Source organism: Pelodiscus sinensis, chromosome 12 (genome assembly GCF_049634645.1).
Source record: "Pelodiscus sinensis isolate JC-2024 chromosome 12, ASM4963464v1, whole genome shotgun sequence".
Classification (NCBI taxonomy): domain Eukaryota; kingdom Metazoa; phylum Chordata; order Testudines; family Trionychidae; genus Pelodiscus; species Pelodiscus sinensis.
The window spans coordinates 13,451,823-13,473,217 of NC_134722.1; the positions used below are offsets into that span (position 1 = coordinate 13,451,823).

The window sequence follows — 21,395 nt, forward strand, 5'->3', positions numbered from 1 at the left end:
AGCAAAGTACAACCCATTCTTACAGATTGACATTCAGTATCATGAACAATGAAAAGGCCCAGATCTGCATGCCATTATGGCTCAAAGGCATGCACTCCTCCAATGCTCATTGTCTATCCTGTTCTGGGTCAGAGAAAAAAATTAAAACAAACGCTTATATCTGTGCTGAATATACATGTGTTTCTAGATAATCACATTTCTTCTCATTTGACTATTACGCCACTGTTGAAAAGTCCCCTTTTTCCCATGGAACAGTGAACATTTATACAATCATTAAAAGCTCATCTTGCACCATATTTTTTCTCCTTCTCAGTTTTAATACTTTTTTTTATAATTGCATTGAAGATATTCTAACCCTGTTTTTAGTGCAACGATAAAATTTATGAACCATGACCAATATATCATATCAAAGACCACCCGAAGAATAACAATGTGCGTGTCAATAGAAATAGTCTGGGCTTCTGCTTCTGAGGAATCTGGGATTTTTTTTAAAGGTCTGGGAAGAAAAACAGTTAACAAAATATCACCCTAATATGAATCTTGACAAATATATTATATAGACCAATTTAGAAAGAGTATGATTTCAAATAAGAAATATCTAGTATGTGTGGCATGTATTTCACGGATGTTGTCAGCATGCTTTCCTGAAGAACAAGTTTAATTCTACTTACTCTACAGCTTTTTCTGAACAAATTTTACTTCTAAGATCAATTTTCTATCAGCTTAAATTTCTGACTCCTGACAGCATCTGAGTGCTTATCCTCTTTGTTACACTGTTCTTTGTTAATGACTACATTCACAGAACACATATAGTCTGCAACGGCAAGTAAAAAAAAAATCCCCCAGTTAACCATTCACATTATATCATTGATTTAGACATTTGTTTAAACATGCAACCCCCAAATACATTTTTGTGAGGATTCCTATAATTGACTAATTCTAATTACGTTTAAAACAAATATATTCTTCTAGAATATATTTTTTGTGTGGAGAGCTGTATTCCAGGAGTTTCCCATGTGTGTCCCTTCAACAACACATTTTTGAAAAGCAGCATGAAAGCTACAAAAGAAAGAAATAAGACAGAGATTCTAAGTTCCTACTTTCACAATCCCCATCCTACTAAATTATTACTTTGCCTTTTCTGCATAAGGAAAAAAAATGCTGAGTTTTATAAAGAAATGCAGGTAATCGACACAATTTTTAAACAGTTATTGTGACAAAATGGATTGAATAGGTATTGTAGATACAAGAATACATAAATGAAATGCATCCCACTGGAAAAGCTTTTTGCTCACATTGTCATTTACAGCTTCTGAATTAATAGACCACGAAAGGCACCACAGGCACCAACAAAATGCAGTAAAACCATTGGCAGCTAGTGGTGTCTCAAAGTTTAATTCCCCCGGGGAGAAAAGGACACTGCCTAATCTGTATTCAGTCCTGACATTGTCCACATCTGATATGGAACATTAGCTACTAACTCTCTCAATAGACTAGTGTCCTTCAGTTTATATTACTTTATGTTAATAGTAGAAAAATTACACACAACATCATTTATCATTGTTATATTGTACTATACATACCATAGCTTATTTTAATATATTTATTTACATCTAAGAGGTAGAGAAATGTTATTTTAAATATATCTATATATCTGTACATAGATTTGATAAACCTATAGAGACAGAATCAATGTGGAACAATACAAAATATTGGGGATCTCCAAGTTATTTAATTACAAGTGCGTGACAAGATTGTTTTTGACTGAGAATACCAGATTTTGAAGTGTTATAAATCTTAAGGATCAGCACATAACAAAATGTTGCATCTTTAATCATAATAGATCTTTCACTTTCTCCTCCGATTCATACAGCAGCAGCTTTCTGTTCTGCTACTGGATCCTTGATTTTCCTTCAACTATTTGACTTATGACATTTAACCTAGCACATAGATGGGCAGTATTAAAAAAAGAAATGTTAAGTGTCTACCAGTGCAGTTCCATGGATCAACTATCAGGAGCTACCTAACGCTGCTGCTTATAATTTTCTGTCTCAAAATTTGCAACTGTATGCATCTAAACTCCAGTAATTTTGAAGGCACGCATGGGCTGTGTCTACATTGGCATGATTTTGCGCAAAAGCAGCTGCTTTTGTGCAAAAACATGCTGCCTGTCTACACCGGGGGGGAGTTCTTGCACAAGAACACTGACGTTCTAAGGTGTGAAATCAGTGCTTGTTGCGGAAGAACTATGATGCTCCCACTCAGGAAAAAGCCCTCTTGCGCAACTGTTCTTGCGCAAGAGGCCAGTGTAGACAGGCAACATTAATTTCTTGTGCAAGAAAGTCAGATGTCTAAAATGGCCATCGGAGCCTTCTTGCGCAAGAGAGCGTCTACACTGGCACGGATGCTTTTGCGCAAAAGCACATCTCTTGCACAAAAGCACATGCCAGTGCAGATGCTCTCTTGTGCAAATACTTTAACGCAAAAAAACTCTTGCATTAAAAGTATTTGTGCAAAATCTTGCCAGTGTAGACGTAGCCTTATAGTCAAAGAAGAGTATTGTTAGCCTGGATTGGCATATATTATTTAACTTTTTGAAGAGGGCATTTAAGCTGTATCAATGAAATCATTAATAGTGGACGTATTTTTCAACAGATTTTGTGCAGAAAGGGACTACTATAATCTAATCAGACTTCTTGGGTAGCACAGGCCACAAAATTTCACTTAGTAATTTTGGCAGTAATTTCATAGCCTCATATTGAGATGCAGCAATTTTTTTCAGGAAAAAAAATCCAATCTTGATTTTAAGACTCTAGGTAATAGACAATTCACCAGCTATCCTCACTATGAAAAATTGATATCTGTTTTCCTGTGTGAATTTGTCTAGCTTTAATTTTCAGTACTTTGGATTTTGTTCCACTTGGAAAGTTCTACTTTGAGGACATGTTAAGGATACTCTATATAGAATGTGTGTTCTGGGGAAGTACTAACAAGCAGACGCCACGGCCTCTGTACTTTAGATAAAAATGGGCATACTGGGACAGACCAAAAGTCCATCTAGCCCAGTATCCTGTCTTCTGACAGTGAACAGTGCCAGGTGCCCCAGAGGGCATGAACAAAATAGGTGATCATCAAGTGATCTATTCCCTGTCGCTCATTCCCAGCTTCTGACGGAGGCCAGAGACACTGTTCCTGTCCATTTTGGCTAATAACCATTGATGGACCTATCCTTTATAAATTTATCTTCCTCTTTTTCGAACTATTTTATAGTCTTGGATTTGACATCATCATCTGGCAAGGAGTTCCACAAGTTGACTGTGCATTGTGTGAAGAAAAAAAATCCTTTTCTTTGTTTTAAACCTGTTCCCTATTAATTTCGCTTGGTGACCCCTAGTTCTTGTGTTACAGGAAGGAGTTAATGACTCTTCTTCATTCCCATTCCCCATACCAGTCTTTATTTTAATGACCTCTATCATATCTCCCCTTAGTTATCCCTTTTCCAGTCTGAAAAGTCCTATGCTTATTGATCTCTCTTCATATGGCAGCTGTTTCATAACTCTAATAATTTTTGTTGCCCTTTTCAGAATATTTTCCAGTACCAAGATATCTTTTTTGAGATGTGGTGACCACATCTGCATACAGTATTCAAGATGTGGATGTATGACAGATTTATACAGAGGTAATAAAATATAATCTGTGTTATTCTCTATCACTTTCTTAATGCTTCCCAACATTCTATTTGCTTTTTTGATTCCTGCTGCACACTGAGTAGATGTTTTCAGAGAACTGTGGAAGGTAAATGGAGTGCTTATCAAAACTAGGACTATCATCTGATTTGAGAACTTCCTTTTATTCTACTGGTCCCCAACATTTGACTGTTAACAAAGTTGAGTACTGGGGCTTCTTTACATGGGGACACTCAGAAAAGTTAATCTCAGTCATTGAAAGGTGTGAATTAAAAAATAATTAAACTGTATCAAACTCATATGTTTGTGTTAAACCTGCTGCATGTGAATTTCATTTGGTCACCTCTAGCTTTTGTGTTATGGGAAGGAGAGAATAATTCTTCTTTAAAGAGTATAAAAGCTAGTGTGAATGTGTGTACATAAGCAAGGGGATTACACCTCTAGCTCACAGTGTAGATGTAGCAGCTTTATTTAATTTGGATTAACTTTTCTGAGTGTCTCTGAGTAAATAAGCCCTTGAATTCTTTTAGTCTTTTTTCCTTAAGGAGCAAAGTAATATTCTTACTCTACGTTTTTGGGCCTCTCTCAATTTGTGTTAATAGCATTTTTTTTAGGTTGTTGTGATTCTTATAGGCTTTTTAAACGAAGTATTTGAAATATCTAGACTTCAGAAAAGCATTTGATAGTCTCACATAACCTCATTAACAAACTAGGGAAATTAGTTTAGTAGCCTAGATGGAGCTACTAAACTTGAACCACTTTAATTCAGCAACCCAGGGAAATACAGCACGACTGTGAACCACTGATCTCTACTCTCAGGTAATGTTGATACAACCAGTTATGCACCCACCTTATACAGCTGAACCACAGTGCGTGTGTGACAGGGACACACAGGGAAATACAGTATGCTGGATTAAGCAATTTGTGTGGACCATGGAGGGCACCAGGATGGGGTTTGGAAGAAAGAGAGGGTGTGAGAGGTGTTTATCTGGCATCCCGTTCCCAGGGTGCCCTTTCTTCCATGCCTCTATTCCTAGGGGAGCAGCAGGAGAAAAAGCCTCTGGAGAAGCACTTCACTGTGCTGCCATTCCACCAGTTGATGGGGGAAAGGCGGGAGGGGAGGAAGAGTGGCAGTACACAGTCACTTCCTTCCCCCTACCATCGTCTGAACCACGGGTGTTTCCGGGTCTCACACACACTGTGGTTCAGCTGTACAGGCAGTCCCTGAGTTACGCAGATCCGACTTATGTCGGATCCGCAGTTACGAATGGGGCTTTTCTCGCCCCGGAGGATGGAAGCGGCGGGACGCCCAGATGCGCCGCGGTCCGCCGCCCCTGTCCTCCGGGGCGAGAAAAGCTGCTCCCCGTCTCCCTGGTCTGCAGGGAGACGGGGAGCAAAGCCTTGGAGCACGCCCGCAGTGGGACAGCCCGGGCGCGCTTGAGCTGTCCCCCTGCGGGCGTGCTCCGCGGCTTTGCTCCCTGTCTCCTGACCAGCAGACCAGGGAGATGGGGAGCAAAGCCTCGGAGCACACCCGCAGTGGGACAGCCCAAGCGTGCCTGGGCTGTCCCGCTGCGGGCGTGCTCCAAGGCTTTGCTCCCCGTGTCCCTGGTCTGTAGGGAGACGGGGAGCAAAGCCTTGGAGCACGCCCACAGCGGGACAGCCCGGGCGTGCTTGGGCTGTCCCGCTGCAGGCGTGCTCCACGGCTTTGCTCCCCATCTCCCTGGTCTGACCAGCAGACCAGGGAGATGGGGAGCAAAGCCTCGGAGCACGCCAGCAGTGGGACAGCCGCGGCGTGCTTGGACTGTCCCGCTGCCCGCGTGCTCTGCGGCTTTGCTCCGCGTCTCCCAGGTCAGCAGACCAGGGAGACGGAGCAAAGCTGTGGAGGACTTGGGCGGTCCCGCCACCCCCGTCTCCCTGGTCTGCTGGGGGTGTGTGTGTGCAGCTAGTGCCCCCTCCCCCCCAGCAGACCAGGCTTTTCTTGCCTACCCCTGGGGTAGAGCAGCTGGGGGCTGCCGGGTTGGTCCCGCAGCGCCGCTCCGGACCAACCCGGCAGCACCCCAGCTGCTCTGCCCCAGGCGTCCTGATTCAGCCGCTGCTGGTTAGTTTCAGCAGCGGCTGAATCAGGACGCCTGGGGCAGAGCAGCTGGGGTGCTGCTGGGTTGCTCCAGTAGCACTGAGGAGCCGCGCTACTGGAGCAACCCAGCAGCACCCCAGCTGCTCTGCCCCAGGCGTCCCCAAGTCAGCCGCTGCTGAAACTGACCAGCGGCTGACTACAGGAAGCCCGAGCCAGAGTTGCTCTGCCCCAGGCTTCCTGGAATCAGCTGCTGATCAGTTTCAGCAGCAGCTGACTAAGGGACGCCTGGGGTTCTTAAGTTGAATCTGTATGTAAGTCAGAACTGGCGTCCAGATTCAGCCGCGGTAGAAACTGATCAGTTTCAGCAGCCTGACGCCAGTTCCGACTTACATACAGATTCAACTTAAGAACAAACCTACAGACCCTATCTTGTACGTAACACGGGGACTGCCTGTATAAGGTGGGTGCATAACTGGTTGTATCAATATTCCCTGAGAGGAGTGATCAGTGGTTCACAGTCGTGCTGAAAGAGCATAATAAGTGAGGTTCCACAGGGATCAGTTCTGGGGCCAGTTCTGTTTAATATCTTCATTGGTGATTTTGTTAATGGCACCAAGTACACTTACTATTTGTTGATGATACCAAGCTGGGAGGGGTTACAAGTATTTTGGAGGAGAGGATCATAATTCAAAATGATCCAGACAAACTGGAGAAACAGTCTGAGGTAAATACGATGAAATTCAGTCAGGGCAAATGCAAAGTACTCCACTAAGGAAGGAACAATCAGTTTCACACAAACAAAATTGGAAATGAGGGTATGTCTACTCTTGCACCCTGTTTTGAGAGAGGGATGCAAATGAAGACATTTGAAACTGCAAATGAAGCCGGGATTTAAATATCCCATACTTCATTTTCATAATCGCATTATGGCGCTATTTTGAAATAACAGATGCTAATAATAAGACACGGTTATTTCGAGAGAAAACCCTTCTCTCGAAATAACTGGTAAACCTCATTGTATGAGGAATAAGGGTTATTTCGAGAGAAGCGTTTTTTCTAGAAATAACTGCGTCTTAACAGCATCTGTTATTTAAAAATAGTGCTATTTCGAAATAGCGCCATAACGCAATTATACAAATGAAGCATAGGATATTTAAATCCCAGCTTCATTTGCAATTTCGAATGTCTTCATTTGCATCCCTATCTCGAAAGAGGGTGCAAGTGCAGACATACCCTGACAGCTTAAGAAGGTGTATTACAGAAATGGATCTGGGGATCATAGCTGACCACAGGTGAAATATGAGTCAACAGTGTAACACTGCTGGAAAAAAAGCAAACCACATTTTGGGATGTAGTAGTGGGAGAGTTCAAAGCAAGACACAAGAAGTAATTCTACTGCTCTATTCTGCATTGATTAGGCTTGAGAACTTTGTCCAGTTCTGGGGGCCACATTTCAGGAAAGTAGTGGACTTGATCCGCCCCCCCAAGTTTCTTCCAATTCTATGATTCTTTGTTCTTTTAAACCAAACCAACCTCATTTTGACATCACATTTACTGACTCGGTACCTATCATGAAATCATAACCAGAGCTTTATTTTAAAATGAACAACAATGTTAAAATTGTACCTAGAACTTGTCTCAAGTTTAGAAATGACTGAAGAGTTCCATTTGGATATTGCCTGCTCATAAAAAAACAAGGGTACTTTTCGTACATTAAAAGTAAAAGTGGAAAGTTGTCACAAGTATCTGATGACAGCTGAACTGACTTATGCTCTTATATATTACACAGCTTTTCAATGAGCTTGTGCATTTGTCATTTATATTTCAGACTCCCCTGTGCAAATCAGTCAATGAATCTCATCTCTACCTTTCCCCAGCTAAAATGTGAGGCACAAAAGATTCAAAGCCAAATGTGGATACAGAATGGTGGATAAAGAATTGGTCCTCAGATACTTTGTTGATTGGTGCTCTAGAAACACCATAGCACCTGGACGGACAGAAAGGCTTAGAAACTTGTTCAGGTCATCTGGTGACCTGAATGACATAAAGGAAAAGGCACCATCTGTTTCAAGTATCACTGGAAGAATGATGGAAGTAAATTAAACCACAGATGGAGTCCAACACCTGAAGGGGCCAATCTGGTAAGCAGCAGTCAGCGCCTCAAAAACACATTTAAATGTTGCCATATATGATCAAGTGCTAGCAGAAGAAGGAGAGGGTTGAAAAGTCTTGAGCATCAAGATATCAACTCAAAAAGATTAAGTATCAGATTATTAGTAACTTAAACAAAGAGAGACTGTCTGCCTAAGCGTTCCATATTTAGAATTCATAAACTACTGGAGTAGGACTAGACGAAGTCAGGTAACTAAATGAAGCATTTAGTTCAAATAAGACCTACTGTAAAATAATTTTCCTGGGAAAAATAGAAGTTAAGAGTTGGAAAGGCCTGTTAATATCACAATCACTTCCTCTTGAATTATAATTTTTTCCAGACTGAAATGTACCAGATGTTACAATGATAACTGCGCTTGATGTTGGTACCTAAAGACTGGGAAGCAGCAATCACATCTTATTACAATATCTGTACATACTGAGGCAAAATAGCAAACTTTTCACAGAAAATATGAACAAAACGACCCTCTCTGAATTATGGTAAAGTTCAATCACAGATTAGAAATCAGAAAAAAAACTGTTCATCTTTATTTGTAGCTAGGTTTTACAGAACAGGTGGCAGAAAAATATCACTTTAATGTAGCAGTTTTTAGCATCACTGACAGTCCCTGTTCAGGTAAGAACCAGGACTAGACTATCAGAAGTTTTAAAAGGTCAGGATTTGTAATGTATTGATAGAACTGAAAGTATAGACCTGGACATCACAGATCCTCATCATGCCTTGCTCTAACAAATTTCATCTGTCCCTTATGAACAATGAAATTCAAAATGTTAGTCAACCGTGCTATCCGCCTGTATATAGGAGGTATTTTAACAATACTCCTAAATCCATCCACCAGAATAAATTAGGAACATTTTTTGGTCATCCAAACTGACAACAGGTGCACAATCGAAAAGTTTGTTATTCTGCCAAGTTGCACTCCCTAGATAGTCACCATGCACTCTGCCATAGCTAGAGATATTAAATGATAGGCAAATTAAATGGTAATGCATAACTATACATCTGAGAATATATGTATTACATTATGTCTCTTTCTTCATCATGTACTCTCACCTAATTTTATTAAATTTACCCTACTGTAACCCTGTAAAAACATGGGTTCATGTTTCAGAACAAATTGGAGACATTCTGTCATTTTTATTCCATTTTTACCCATGGATGTAATCTTGGAGATCATTAAATTAAAAAAATATTGTCAGTGTGCACACATTTCCATTTTTAAGAGTTTTCAGAGTTTCCATTAAAAACCACATTTTCAAGTAGGTTTAGAACTAAGATGTTAAATGGAGCTCCCAGCTGAGAGTGGTTGATATAACATCTCAGCCAGTTCAATCCTAAAAAAAAAGTTTAGCTACTGAATACCTATTTTTGCATTCCAATAGCTTGAAAACAGCTTCATGCCCAAATGAAATGTTGCAGGTCATTAGCATATAATAATTAAATCTCTTAAATGTATCAACATATGAAAATAAGCCACTGTACATGATAGGTATACTTTTCTGTTTAAACATGTTATGCAAATGTTTATGCAAATCCTCAGAAGTGAAGTTCTTTTTTTGGATTGTTCAACCATCAATAATGGAAGGATGGAGAGTAGCTTAAAATCTTATTTAAAAATCATTCTAATGCAATTGACAGTTTGTATAGAGTGAAAAGCTTTTCTCACTGTTTGCACTTTGAGAATGTTATACTACTCAACAAAGGTGCTATTTTCACATTGAGAATCTTAGTTAGGTTGATTCCTCCTTGGGAGAGAAATGAGTGTTGCACACATTCACAATTTTGTCCTACTTTATTTCATTTATAATATATATGCAGTTACTGTTCATCCTGATAGCAAAAGTAGTGGAAAAGATCATTCTTCTTTCAGAAAGTCAACAGCACTTACATCACAATACCATTCACAGGGACAGCTTTTCCAATTGTCTCCAACTGCTTTGTAAAATGCCCTTCCCTAGCCCTAACTAAATACTTCACCACATGGACTCATTTTGTTCTGCATGTTAAGCATGGTCTTTGACCAGGTGAACCTGGGTATTACAAATTGGCTTACTCACCTTCTAGGTAGGAGAGAGCCAACACCTTGAAAGATTTTCCACCACTGGCTACAAAACGTGGAGCTACGTGCCTCTACTCCAACCAAGTGCCATTACTGGATTGTTAATCACCCACTCTTCAGATGCTTCAAAATTCTTGTGCTAAAGCCCCTTTGGTTAAATCCTTTAGAGCAGTGATGGGCAAATTCTTTTGGGCCAGGGGCCACTGACCCACAGAAAAATCAGTCGGAGGCCAAGGGCTATGGGGGAGGGAGGAGGGAGAGGGGATGGAGTTCCAGCACAGGATCCCCAGTGTTAGGAGAGGCTCTAAGCCTCGGGAGCCAGATCCAGACAACCCAGGGACACATCCAGCCCCCAGACTGTAGGTTCCTCACCCCTGTTTTAGAGAAAGTTTTATATTAGCATTATTTCCAATATAAGTAATTACACCACTTCTGCCATGACAATAGTTGGCATATAAACCTATTACTTTTATTCTTTAAAAAAATCACTAGCTCACAAGTTGTTCACCTCTAAACTCCACCTTTAGAAATCCAAGACCTGGTGGCACAGATCCATCCCATTCCGAACACAAAGAAGAAAGGCTCTCCTTTTCACGGATATAAATCCAGCATAGTTTCTTTACTTCACTGGAGTCACTCCAGCACCACCAAGCACTGAATGAATTCCGAAACCTCTTGCCGCCTCGGTTTTTAAAACAGGGATGGTTATGAGGAAATGTGGATGAAGCTGGTTTCAATTTCATCACTTAAAATGAAAACACTTTGGCAAAATAACTAGCTCTATTGGACATAGCTGCAAAAAATGCTACATGAAAAACTATTTTGTAAATTCCAGATACTGGTTCAGAACAAGTAAAATGCTTTCTAACTGTATATTCGGATTTGTATATTTTAAAGCCAGAAGGGACTATTAGATCATTCAAATCTTATCTCCTTTATTATAGGGGCCATAGAATGTCATCCTGTTACTTCTGTATTTAGGCCAATAATTTATGTTTGACTAATGCACAGCATCCAGAAAGACTGTGAAATACTCAGGATTGCCTCCTGGAAGTACTGTTAGCCCTGTGTCTGAGGGTGTGTCTAGACTACATGCCTCCGTCGACAGAGGCATGTAGATTAGACAGATCAGCAGAGGGAAATGAAGCCGCGATTAAAATAATCGCAGCTTCATTTAAATTTAAATGGCTGTCCCGCTCTGCCGATCAGCTGTTTGTTGGCAGATCGGGGCAGTCTGGACGCGCCGCGTCGACAAAGAAGCCTTTCTTGATCGGCACAGGTATGGTTCGTGAAACCAGGTTTACCTGTGCTGATCAAGAAAGGCTTCTTTGTCGACGCGGCGCGTCCAGACTGCCCCGATTTGCCGACAAACAACTGATCGGCAGAGTGGGGCAGCCATTTAAATTTAAATGAAGCCGCGATTATTTTAATCGCGGCTTCATTTCCCTCTGCCGATCTGTCTAATATACATGCCTCCGTCGACGGAGGCATGTAGTTTAGACGTACCCTGAGAGTAGAACAAATCTGAATGGAAAGCTGGAAACTAAGCTAAGATGTGAAACCTAGAAACCCTTTTTTTTTAAGTCCAAACCACTTAGAGTTTTTGCACTGCAACAGACAATGACTGCAAAAACATATTTCACTTAGGGGTGACAGAGAGAAAGCTTGAGTATGATTAGAGACAGTAGCCTGAAGTGTGAGAAAATACATGCAAAGACCATATAAGTCTGAAACACTTGGATGAGTGTCCCTGGTAGCATAGTAATAGCACTGTTAGGAGGACACAGAGGCAGAGGAATGCCTCACGTTTTCTACTCTCTAGGCCAGTGGAGCTTAGATATGTTGTAAAATAAATATATTACAGTTTGGCAATAGGAAAGGGAAAAAAGACAAACTGCTGGCTGCTTGAACATGTCTTCCTACCAATGATTTCAAGATGAAAGGAGACTGCTTGCCAATGCTTAATAGCTCTATATTTGGCTATTTATAGTTTTGTAACGATTGGGAGATGAATGGGTATTTGCTCCATTTCAGGATGTATTTTGTTATTTTTAGTTTACTTTAATAACAGCATGATCTTGAGAAGTGCTCAGATCCAAAACCCCCAATGACATCAAGGGGAGCATTGGGTGGGTGCCATGTCTCAGCAGCAGGGCCCAAAGTCCACACTTTTCTGCTTATTTAACCTTCTTTAAAAATGTTTCCTCTGCTTTTTCTTGAGACAGGCTATAGGCAGGCTCTTTTGGCCACTGCCTAGGATTGCCTACATTTTCTGCAGAGCTGACTCTGAGCTGAAAAGAGTAAGTATGGAGATGTGGGATCAACAGAAAAAGAGAAAAGAGAGAGAAAGAGCATCTGAAAGAGTGAGTTGGGGGGGAAGTCCAGAGGGAAAGGACTGGGAAAAGGCATGAATGACCTCCTGAAGTAACGGGAGAGCAGATCCTGAGCTGGCACAAACTGTCATAGCTCCATTAATGGAAACATGAACATTTACACCAGCTGAGGATCTGCCCCGGGGCATTTTGGCTTTGAAAAGGGAAATGTGCAGAGGGAAAGAGCCAAGAACAGACTAAGGGAAATTAGAGGAATATATAATATAGGTCAGACATAATTGTATTGCTCTTTGGGTTAAATATAGTGTGTGTGTGAGGAAGGCAGAATTTGTTTCAGCTCCTGCTGGTAAGACTTACTACCCATGGACTGTGAGAATGGATCTCTAGTAAAAGCAAAATTAAAGAAAAAAAGATTGGAAGCTTGTTCATAGATCTGTTGCCGTTTGGTGTGTGAGAGTTTTTCTGTCTAGTAGGTGAGAAGCGCTGCTGCTGGAGAATGAGAATTATTGCTGCTATTATTTTATTATTTTACTTAGTTTTACTGCCCGCAAAGGACATTACATCTTACTTTGCTTAATTCTGGACAGCCAGTCTCTCTCAGTTATTGTTTTTACTTTTATGTACTATTATTGCATTAGTTTTTATAGCTGTTATTTCTCAATTAGTGTATTCCCTTCAGGCAGCTAAAGCCTCTGATGTTTAGTCTCTTTCCAGATGATACCATCATGGCCATCTGTAAGGTCTTTCTTTCATGTTAGCCATCACTGCGACTACCCCATATTGTGGGCTCCTTCTTATCAAGACTGTTTGGTGTAATTGCTGAGTCACAGTAAGCCTTGACTTAAGCTTCGATTTGCTCTATTTAGGACCTAGGAGTTCGCTTCCATCTTGTGCCTGTTGCTATGAGTCTTTGGCCTACATCTTACTCATTTAGCTTTTTCTTCTACAGCTTAATGTGCATTATATTGTGTTTTATTGACTACCATGTGTTTATTTAATGCAGGCAAGTTGACAGACTTGCCAGGTCCCTGGGCAGGTGAGGGGCGGGCAGCCCTGCACTCCCAGAAGGGGGAGACCTTCAGGCAGAAGGGTCAGGATCAGGGTAGCCAGCCCTCAGCATTGTCGAGCCTGCAACCCCCTCCCCCGGCACCATCCAAGGCTCTGACATGCTACACGGGACTCTGGCAGCAATTTAAAGATCCTAAGCGTCCTTGCCACTGCCCCAGACCCCTCTGAATTGCCAGGCCCCATGGCAGTTGCCCCGTTTGCCCCCTATTGGCGGGCCTGGTTACATGACTTGATGAGTTCAAGGTACTGACTGAAGCATGGAGCAATTTGAACCGACTGCGGTTACGCTTTATAATAAACCTGTGGATACGTCACGCAAAAGGATATTGAAAGGCATTAAACAATACATTTGTTTCAATGAAGCTACCATAGAGTTATTACACATACTTCCCATTCTAAGTACAGAGGGAACATTGTGGTCATTTCAGATACTTCCCTATGGTAACATTTGGCAAATGCTGACTTTTTAAGGGCAATCAAGGTAAGACCATATGGGACAGACTTGAAGAAAATCCTTTAGTGGTCACCCAAAGAGAAGATGAGGACCTTCACTTTCTAAAGAAGAGACAAAGGATCCAGATGAGAGAAGAAACAAATTACGGATCTTAAACAGAATAGATAAATGGGCAAATGACTAGGAAATTAGTTTTAAAAGCTCAAAATGTGAAGCCTTATGCCTGACTTAAAAGGAGCACTAGTTAAATGCAAGACTAAAATGAAAGAACTTTTTTTTTTAATTTTACTCATTGGAGTCAATAAGAATTCTGCCTTATTGGCAGAGGGGTAAACCCACTCCACACAGGCCCTACAATTAAATACTCTATGGTGGGCAGTAAAAACACTCTGATTTCACAGCACAGAGGCAATTGTTTTTAATGGGGCACAATCTGACATGTGTGCACCAGAGGCTGGGGTTCCTGTGGATGTAACAGTTTCAGTTTTTGTCATTGCAGCTCATTCTCTCACACTACATATAGTTTCTGAAGACAGCAATGGGGAGACACACTATTACATCAGTGTCATAACTGCTATCCACCCCTTGCCATCAAGCCACATATGGGTTTTCATTATGAAACAAAAGACCACAGCAGACTACAGGGATGAGTTACAGACGTATGTTCTGCTTAACTTAACTGTGTCTGAGACATAATGTGCCCTTATAGCTAAAGTTTATTTTAAACACATATCAAGAAGATGGCCAGTTAGGAAGCAGAGTAAAATGGAGTGTGGTGTTCAGGTGTAAATTAAAGGTAGACAGGCTAGACTACAACGATGAAATGAGTCTGAATCTTAAAAATCTGCTGTCTTTATGAAATAGATGACAAATATTACAGGATGTAATTTATCTTCTTTTGTGACATTTCACAGCACAGGGCATATTCTTCTAAATGTAACAATGATGTAGCTAACAAAATACTGCAGGGATAGATAGCCTTATTGATGTAACATGATAAGCCATGATACCAGGGTGTATCTGGGTCAGCATGTTGAAGAGTTGGAAAAGAACCTTAGGATTGCTCTCAATTGAACCCTCCAGCTAAATTAAGGACAGTAGTCCTTTGGGGGACCCATGTGACCATTATCTCCATAGACAAATGGAGTATGTATTATATTATGAGGAACTTAGGAGAAATTAAAAACAGGGAAAGTAGAAGGATAATAAGGTGCAGGAAGATTGTGGGGTTATAACTTGACTTTCATAATAGTTGCTCACTCACACCAAACATCCCAAACAGTGACAAAAAAATTAAATTAATGTGTGTAGTTGATAAAGACTGCTGTAGCAAATGGAAAGAGATTCTTGAGTTAAATAAAAGGCATTTCCCTTTGCTTTGCTTCCTCTCATCAAATCATTACCTTTAGATCTTAGTTGGAAGGATTTGTTTTTTTTCAGATAAGTTGTAAAGACACACTCACGGAGTGGGGAAAACAGTGTAAGGTCTCAAAAATTGCCTCTTCAAACATTTCTTGGAAGACTGAAAGTAAATTCATATTTGTGGACATTTCATAAGTAGAAAGAATATCTGTGTGATATGGGGCTAGGAATGTTGACAAAAGAGAGCAAGATAGTTCTTGAAAACAAGTTAACCGATATAAACCAAGGAAATTCAGAGCTAAGATATAGCTTAAAAGAAACACTAGTATTTGGTGAGAAGGAAAATACGAGCCAGCTTAATGAATTCTGAAAATTGACATGTCTATTTTTTTCCAAGTGCTATCAAAAACAGTAAAAGTACTTAAGATTTGGACACAGACAACTTAGGGTAAATGGGAGGCAGAAATTGCCTTTCTAGACAAAAGTGTGGTCAAAATCAGGATGAGAATGGAAAACAAGCCTCAACCTTAGCTATAGAAAAGCTATCTGTCTGTAATTTGTCAACACCAATCTCTTTAGAAGCCACATGCAAAATACTCCATGATTCCAATTAGTAGAACAGACATTGTCTTTTCCATCTTTCTCAGCTTGCCTTACCAGAATTTATCACTTCTTGTTATACATTCAACTGTAAACTGTAGTCAAACCACTGTGATTTCCTTTAAGTAAACACTAATCAGTAAGTGGAAGAAAAATAATGACAGCCACCTGCAACCTATTATAGCTTCTCACTCCACCCACGCAGACTGTAAGCGATGAATACGTGAAAACAGCTAGGTTCTGGGATAGCAACTAAGGTGGTTTTTTTGGTCTCTCTCTCCCCATAAATAGTCTATACATAAAATATGTTTAATACGCACAGGAAGAAAATGCCAATATACTGTTGTTTCAAAAAACCTGGCCATGGCAGTTAAAAAGGGCGTTGATCCTTGTAATCTGGTGACCTACAGCCCTCCAGGAATGGGAATGGGAATGTTCATGATGGGAAGGATCAATAGTGAGGTGACTCAACTCACCTAGAGCTCAGTTGGGGCAGACTAACCACATTCCCAGCAAAAATCCACCGAAGTCACAGTTGGCCTGGACACTATTCAATTAATTATAAGACTCAGAAAAGGAGACTGTATTGTGATCCCCCAGAGGATCACACTCTGAACAAAACTGAGCGAAATGGAACAAGCAAAGAAAGATGAAACATTGATTCTAGACCCGGGGAAAAATTAGTCTTTCTTTTTCAATCCACCTGCTTTTCCAGAACCTGTGGCTACGGCACTCTACTTATGGAGAATATGTCTTAAAATTCCAATATCTTTAGCCAATAGGCCTACAAGAAGGACTTGCACACACAAGTCCTGGCTATGCAGTTCTTGCAGGATCAGGGTCTTAGAGGAGACTATACAAGCTGATGCTACCTGTGCGAAGCACAACAATAATGGCCAGGAGATGGAGAGAATGGATGGGCTATGTCATTAAAAATGCTGTGTCTCCTGATACAAAAAACAGGACTGTGTAGCACTTTAAAGACTAACAAAATGGTTTAATAGGTAATGAGCTTTCGTGGGCCAGACCCACTTCCTCAGATCAAATAGTGGAAGAAAATTGTCACAACCATATATACCAAAGGATACAATTAAAAAAAAATGAACACATATGAAAAGGACAAATCACATTTCAGAACAGAAGGGGGGGTGCAGAGGAGGGAAGGGGGGGAGGTAAATGTCTGTGAGCTAATGATATTAGAGGTGATAATTGGGGAAGCTTTGTTAGTCTTTAAAGTGCTACACAGTCCTGTTTTTTGTTTCAGCTGCACCAGACTAACACGTGTCTCCTGATGGCACTATTGTCTGTGGAAAACTATGCAACAGTCAGTAGATGTCCTTCTGAGGATGCTGAAACACAGTGGGTGAAATCCTGACTCTACAGAGTCAAAGGGAGTTTATCCATTGATTTCAATAAGGCCAGGATTTAAACACTCACTCACACATACCCTTGATGTAATCTGATTTATTTCTAACAGAACCACGAATGCAACCCATTCCATTGTGGATGGTCACTATGTGATTTCTGGGAAATATCAATCAACATTCCACAAAAACAACATTTTACGGCAATGTCAACATAAAAAAGCAGCTGGATCATTAAGAAAAGTTTAGCAATTGCATAGTGATACTCTGAGTTAATTTCATAGCCTCAGAAAATTATGAAGAAAAATACTGTACATTAAAAGCACCAGGGAACTTATTTTTCTACATAGGTTTTATTTTTCAGTTAACTAAAATGTAATTTAATTGATCTTTCACTTTATCTGTAATAGTAAAGATATAATACAGATGCTGATATATGAGGAGAAAGACAGTGAAGTGAATATTTGCCCTCGTGTAAAATAAACAAAGGACACTGCTATGAAGTACGAATGCCAAGAACCACAGGGTCTGAGTCTGGCAATAAAATATATACAAAAGAATATGGCATTCTCCATTAAAACATCCAAATAAGTGTTATGGACAAAGAAGCCACCCATGAAGACATTTAGGCACACATTTCCAGCAAACTTCCATCAATATCCCTGTATATGTTCATGTGCATGCATTTTCGGGTAAAATTGCTCACTTTTGAAACACTGAAAAATTGTGACTGCCTATTTCATTTAAATCTCCATGAATCTTCTTGTTATAGATATAATTGTGATATTAACATAATGTGTTTATTAAAAAAGCAAACACCAATTAGAAGTCTTATGACTGGGTTGAAATAATGAAGCCTTTTCTCACCTCTTTGTTCTCCCTTCCCTTTCATATTTCCCCTGTAAGAATTCCTGAGAAGTATCGTTTTGAGTGGGAGGAACAATTCATGGACGGTTTGTAGGACCTTACAGGAAATTAAAGATGAAAGAGTGAAAAATTCTGCTCTTTGTTCACCTTCTATCTTGAATGATATAGTTATTTTAACATGAATGGGTATAAGTTCCTCAAAGCTTTCCATTTCCATTTCTGGAGAACAAATTTAAATGGAAAATTATAATTTGACAGCAGTTTGATTTCTAGAAAAGCGGACTAGAGACTGACTACCTTGTCTGCTGGAATGATATAGCTTACATGATGAAGTCCGTAGACAGTATGTGAGCTATTCAAAACATACTATACATTTTTAGACCAACAAAGCAAATGAGGTCAAAAACTGTTATCCCACTACAAACCACAATAATAAATTCTTGGTGTTAAGAAAGAGAGTTACATGTAGACCACAGCTTTTGACCAACACGACATTACCTCTGGTAATGAGAGCAACATTGGCTGCTGTAGGAGTTAAGAGGCACTAACCAAGTACACAAAACACTTTGAGGCTACGTCTAGACTACAAGCCTCTTTCAAAAAAGAGCATCTAGACTACAAGCCGCTTTTTCGAAAGAGTCTAGACACTCTCTTTTGAAAATGCACAGTTTGCATTCAATAGCACCTTTTTTCGAAAGAGTACTTTTGAAAAAAGGCTTTATTCCTCGTAAAATGAAGTTTACCGAGATCGAAAAAACTGCTGCATTCTTTTGATTTACTTTCAAAAGAACGCGGCTGCATTCTAGACGCAGGTGAAGTTTTTTCAAAAAAAGGCTATTTTAAAAAAAAAAAAACCCTGTAGTCTAGACACACCCTGAGAAAACGCAATGTCCCCATTAAACTGCTAGGGTACGTCTAGACTACATGCCTCTATCGCCAGAGGCATGTAGATTAGGCTACCAGACATAGGAAAATGAAGCGGCGATTTAAATAATCGCCACTTCATTTAAATTTACATGGCTGCCGCGCTGAGACGACAAACAGCTGATCAGCTGTTTGTCGGCTCAGCGCGATAGTCTGGACACGCGGGTATCAACATCAAAGGTATTTGTCGACCACCCAGGTATGCCTCCTGGGATGAGGTTTACCTGGGTGGTCGACAAATACCTTTGATGTCGACACCCGCGCGTCCAGACTATCGCGCTGAGCCGACAAACAGCTGATCAGCGCGGCAGCCATGTAAATTTAAATGAAGCGGCGATTATTTAAATCGCCGCTTCATTTTCCTATGTCTGGTAGCCTAATCTACATGCCTCTGACGACAGAGGCATGTAGTCTAGACGTACCCCTAGTGAAAAGGAGACAAGCAAATTCAAACAGATTAATAAAGACAAGTTGATCAGAGTTCCTGGAGACTGTAATGTTTTCTTGTAAAAGGGTTCTTAATCTTTATTTGACCTGGAGTAATAATGGTCTGCTACAAACTGATTAGGGAAAATATGAATACATTAACCTTACAGTGATGCAGCAATCAACACTGCAGAAACAGTTCTTATAGCAGCAAAGAAATGAGGCACTGAGAAAACAAACCTTACTTTCATTTACAGTATATCTATTTTCATCCTGAGTGAATGGACAGTCACTATTCAGTGAGCTCACAACTATATAGAAAGAGTGGTTTTGGTGCTGTTTAAATTCAGTGGAAAATATTGTGGGATGAGGCATACACTGTACATATGTAATTAGGGCCCTTACCTAATTCACAATCAATTTTGGTCAATTTCATGGTCATGGATTTTTAAAATAATAAATTTCATGATTTCAGCAACTGAATTCTCAGATGTCATGGTGCTGCAATTGTAAGGATCCTGACACAAAAAGGAGTAGCGCGTAGAGGGGTCGCAAGTTTATTGAAGGAGGGAATTGTGGTACTGATACCCTTACTTCTGTACTTCTGCTGGGGCAGTGCTTCCTTCAGTGCTGGAGATCCCAACTCTGAAGGCAGAAGTGCTACCACTCTCCAGCCACTCAGCTCTGAAGGCAGCAGCACAGAAGGGTGGCATGATATGGTATTGCCATCTTTACTGCAGCTAAAGGGGTGCAACCTTTAGAGCTGGGTGCCTGACCATCAGCTGCACTCTCCAACTGCCCAGCTTAGAAGTAATGGGGGCAATATCATGACTCCCCTCCCGCATTTCTAATGTAAATCATATTTTGTATCTATACAGATTTAAAGACATGATATACATATGATGGACACACATATAAATATTAAAAAAATCTGTGTGCATACCTATAGGCTATGTCTATACTGCGCTGTTTTGCAGAAGAAATATGCAAATGAGGCAAAGTGTGGAATATCGCAGCACCTCATTTGCATAATTAATGAGCGGCCGCTTTTTGCGCAACAGGCTTTTGCGCAAAACCCCCCTCTTACGCAAGAGCCGTTCTTCCGCATTTTTTTCAGGAAGAATGGCTCTTGCACAAGAGGGGGGTTTTGCACAAAAAAAGGGGTAGATGGCTCCTTTTTTGCACAAAAGCCTCTTGAGCAAAACCAGAGCCTAATTAATTATGCAAATGAGGTGCAGCAATATTCCACGCTTCACCTCATTTGCATATTTTTTGCGCAAGAGAGGGCAGTGTAGACACAGCCTAATAGCAGTACCCTAATAGGCCAGTTTTACTAAGCATAATCCCAGGAGCAAAGGTAGAGCTCTGTATGAGAGGAGAATGCAGCAGTAGTTTTTCCAACTCCAGTTAGAGTTACGTGAGTGCATGGTAGGTCCCTGGAGAGGATAATAAATTCTAGTATCCACTTCTCCATAGACTGGTATTAATTCTCTGAATTCCACAGACTGTATTATTAAGCAAGACCTCTGGATGCAGGTAAGTATAAATCCCCCAATTTACAGATAATAGAAGTAAGAGGTTGCAGAAGGCCATTTCTGGGTTCTCAAAATTGTTTGTTCTGTTTATTCATCCATGCTAAACATGTGCCTCTTTGTTCCCTGCTAGTACCCAGACCACATGTTGAGATTTTAGATTCTGGCCTTTAGCTTAGATAGGCTCCATGGACTATTGTTTGAAAACTGCTAACCTAAGGGGAACCCAGCAATGTGTGTACACACACACACACACACACACACACACACACACACACACACACACACACACACACACACACACACACACACTAGCTAATACAGTATTGAGCGTACATATAAAAAGAGCTCTCCTATTAAACACTGCCTCTGTGCTGTGAAAAATGCACTCTCTCTTAATTGACAAATTTCCAAAAGGGAAATTTGTCATGCAGTCTACAAACATAGAGGCCAATCATTGTCTTCTCCAACAA

General features: G+C 40.5%; 1 protein-coding gene across 4 annotated transcripts in view; it reads right to left on the reverse strand.

The window, feature by feature from the left end:
* The window catches only part of WWOX (WW domain containing oxidoreductase), a 789,098-nt gene that overhangs the window by 315,381 nt on the left and 452,322 nt on the right, over nt 1-21,395 (reverse strand). Inside the window, exon 9 of one of the 4 annotated variants that reach the window (XM_075940018.1) lies at nt 18,041-18,137. The exons of the other annotated variants lie outside the window; for them this stretch is intronic. Coding sequence (XP_075796133.1) covers nt 18,041-18,137 — 97 coding nt within the window. The remainder of the gene's footprint in view (nt 1-18,040; nt 18,138-21,395) is intronic. 4 annotated transcript variants of the gene reach the window in all.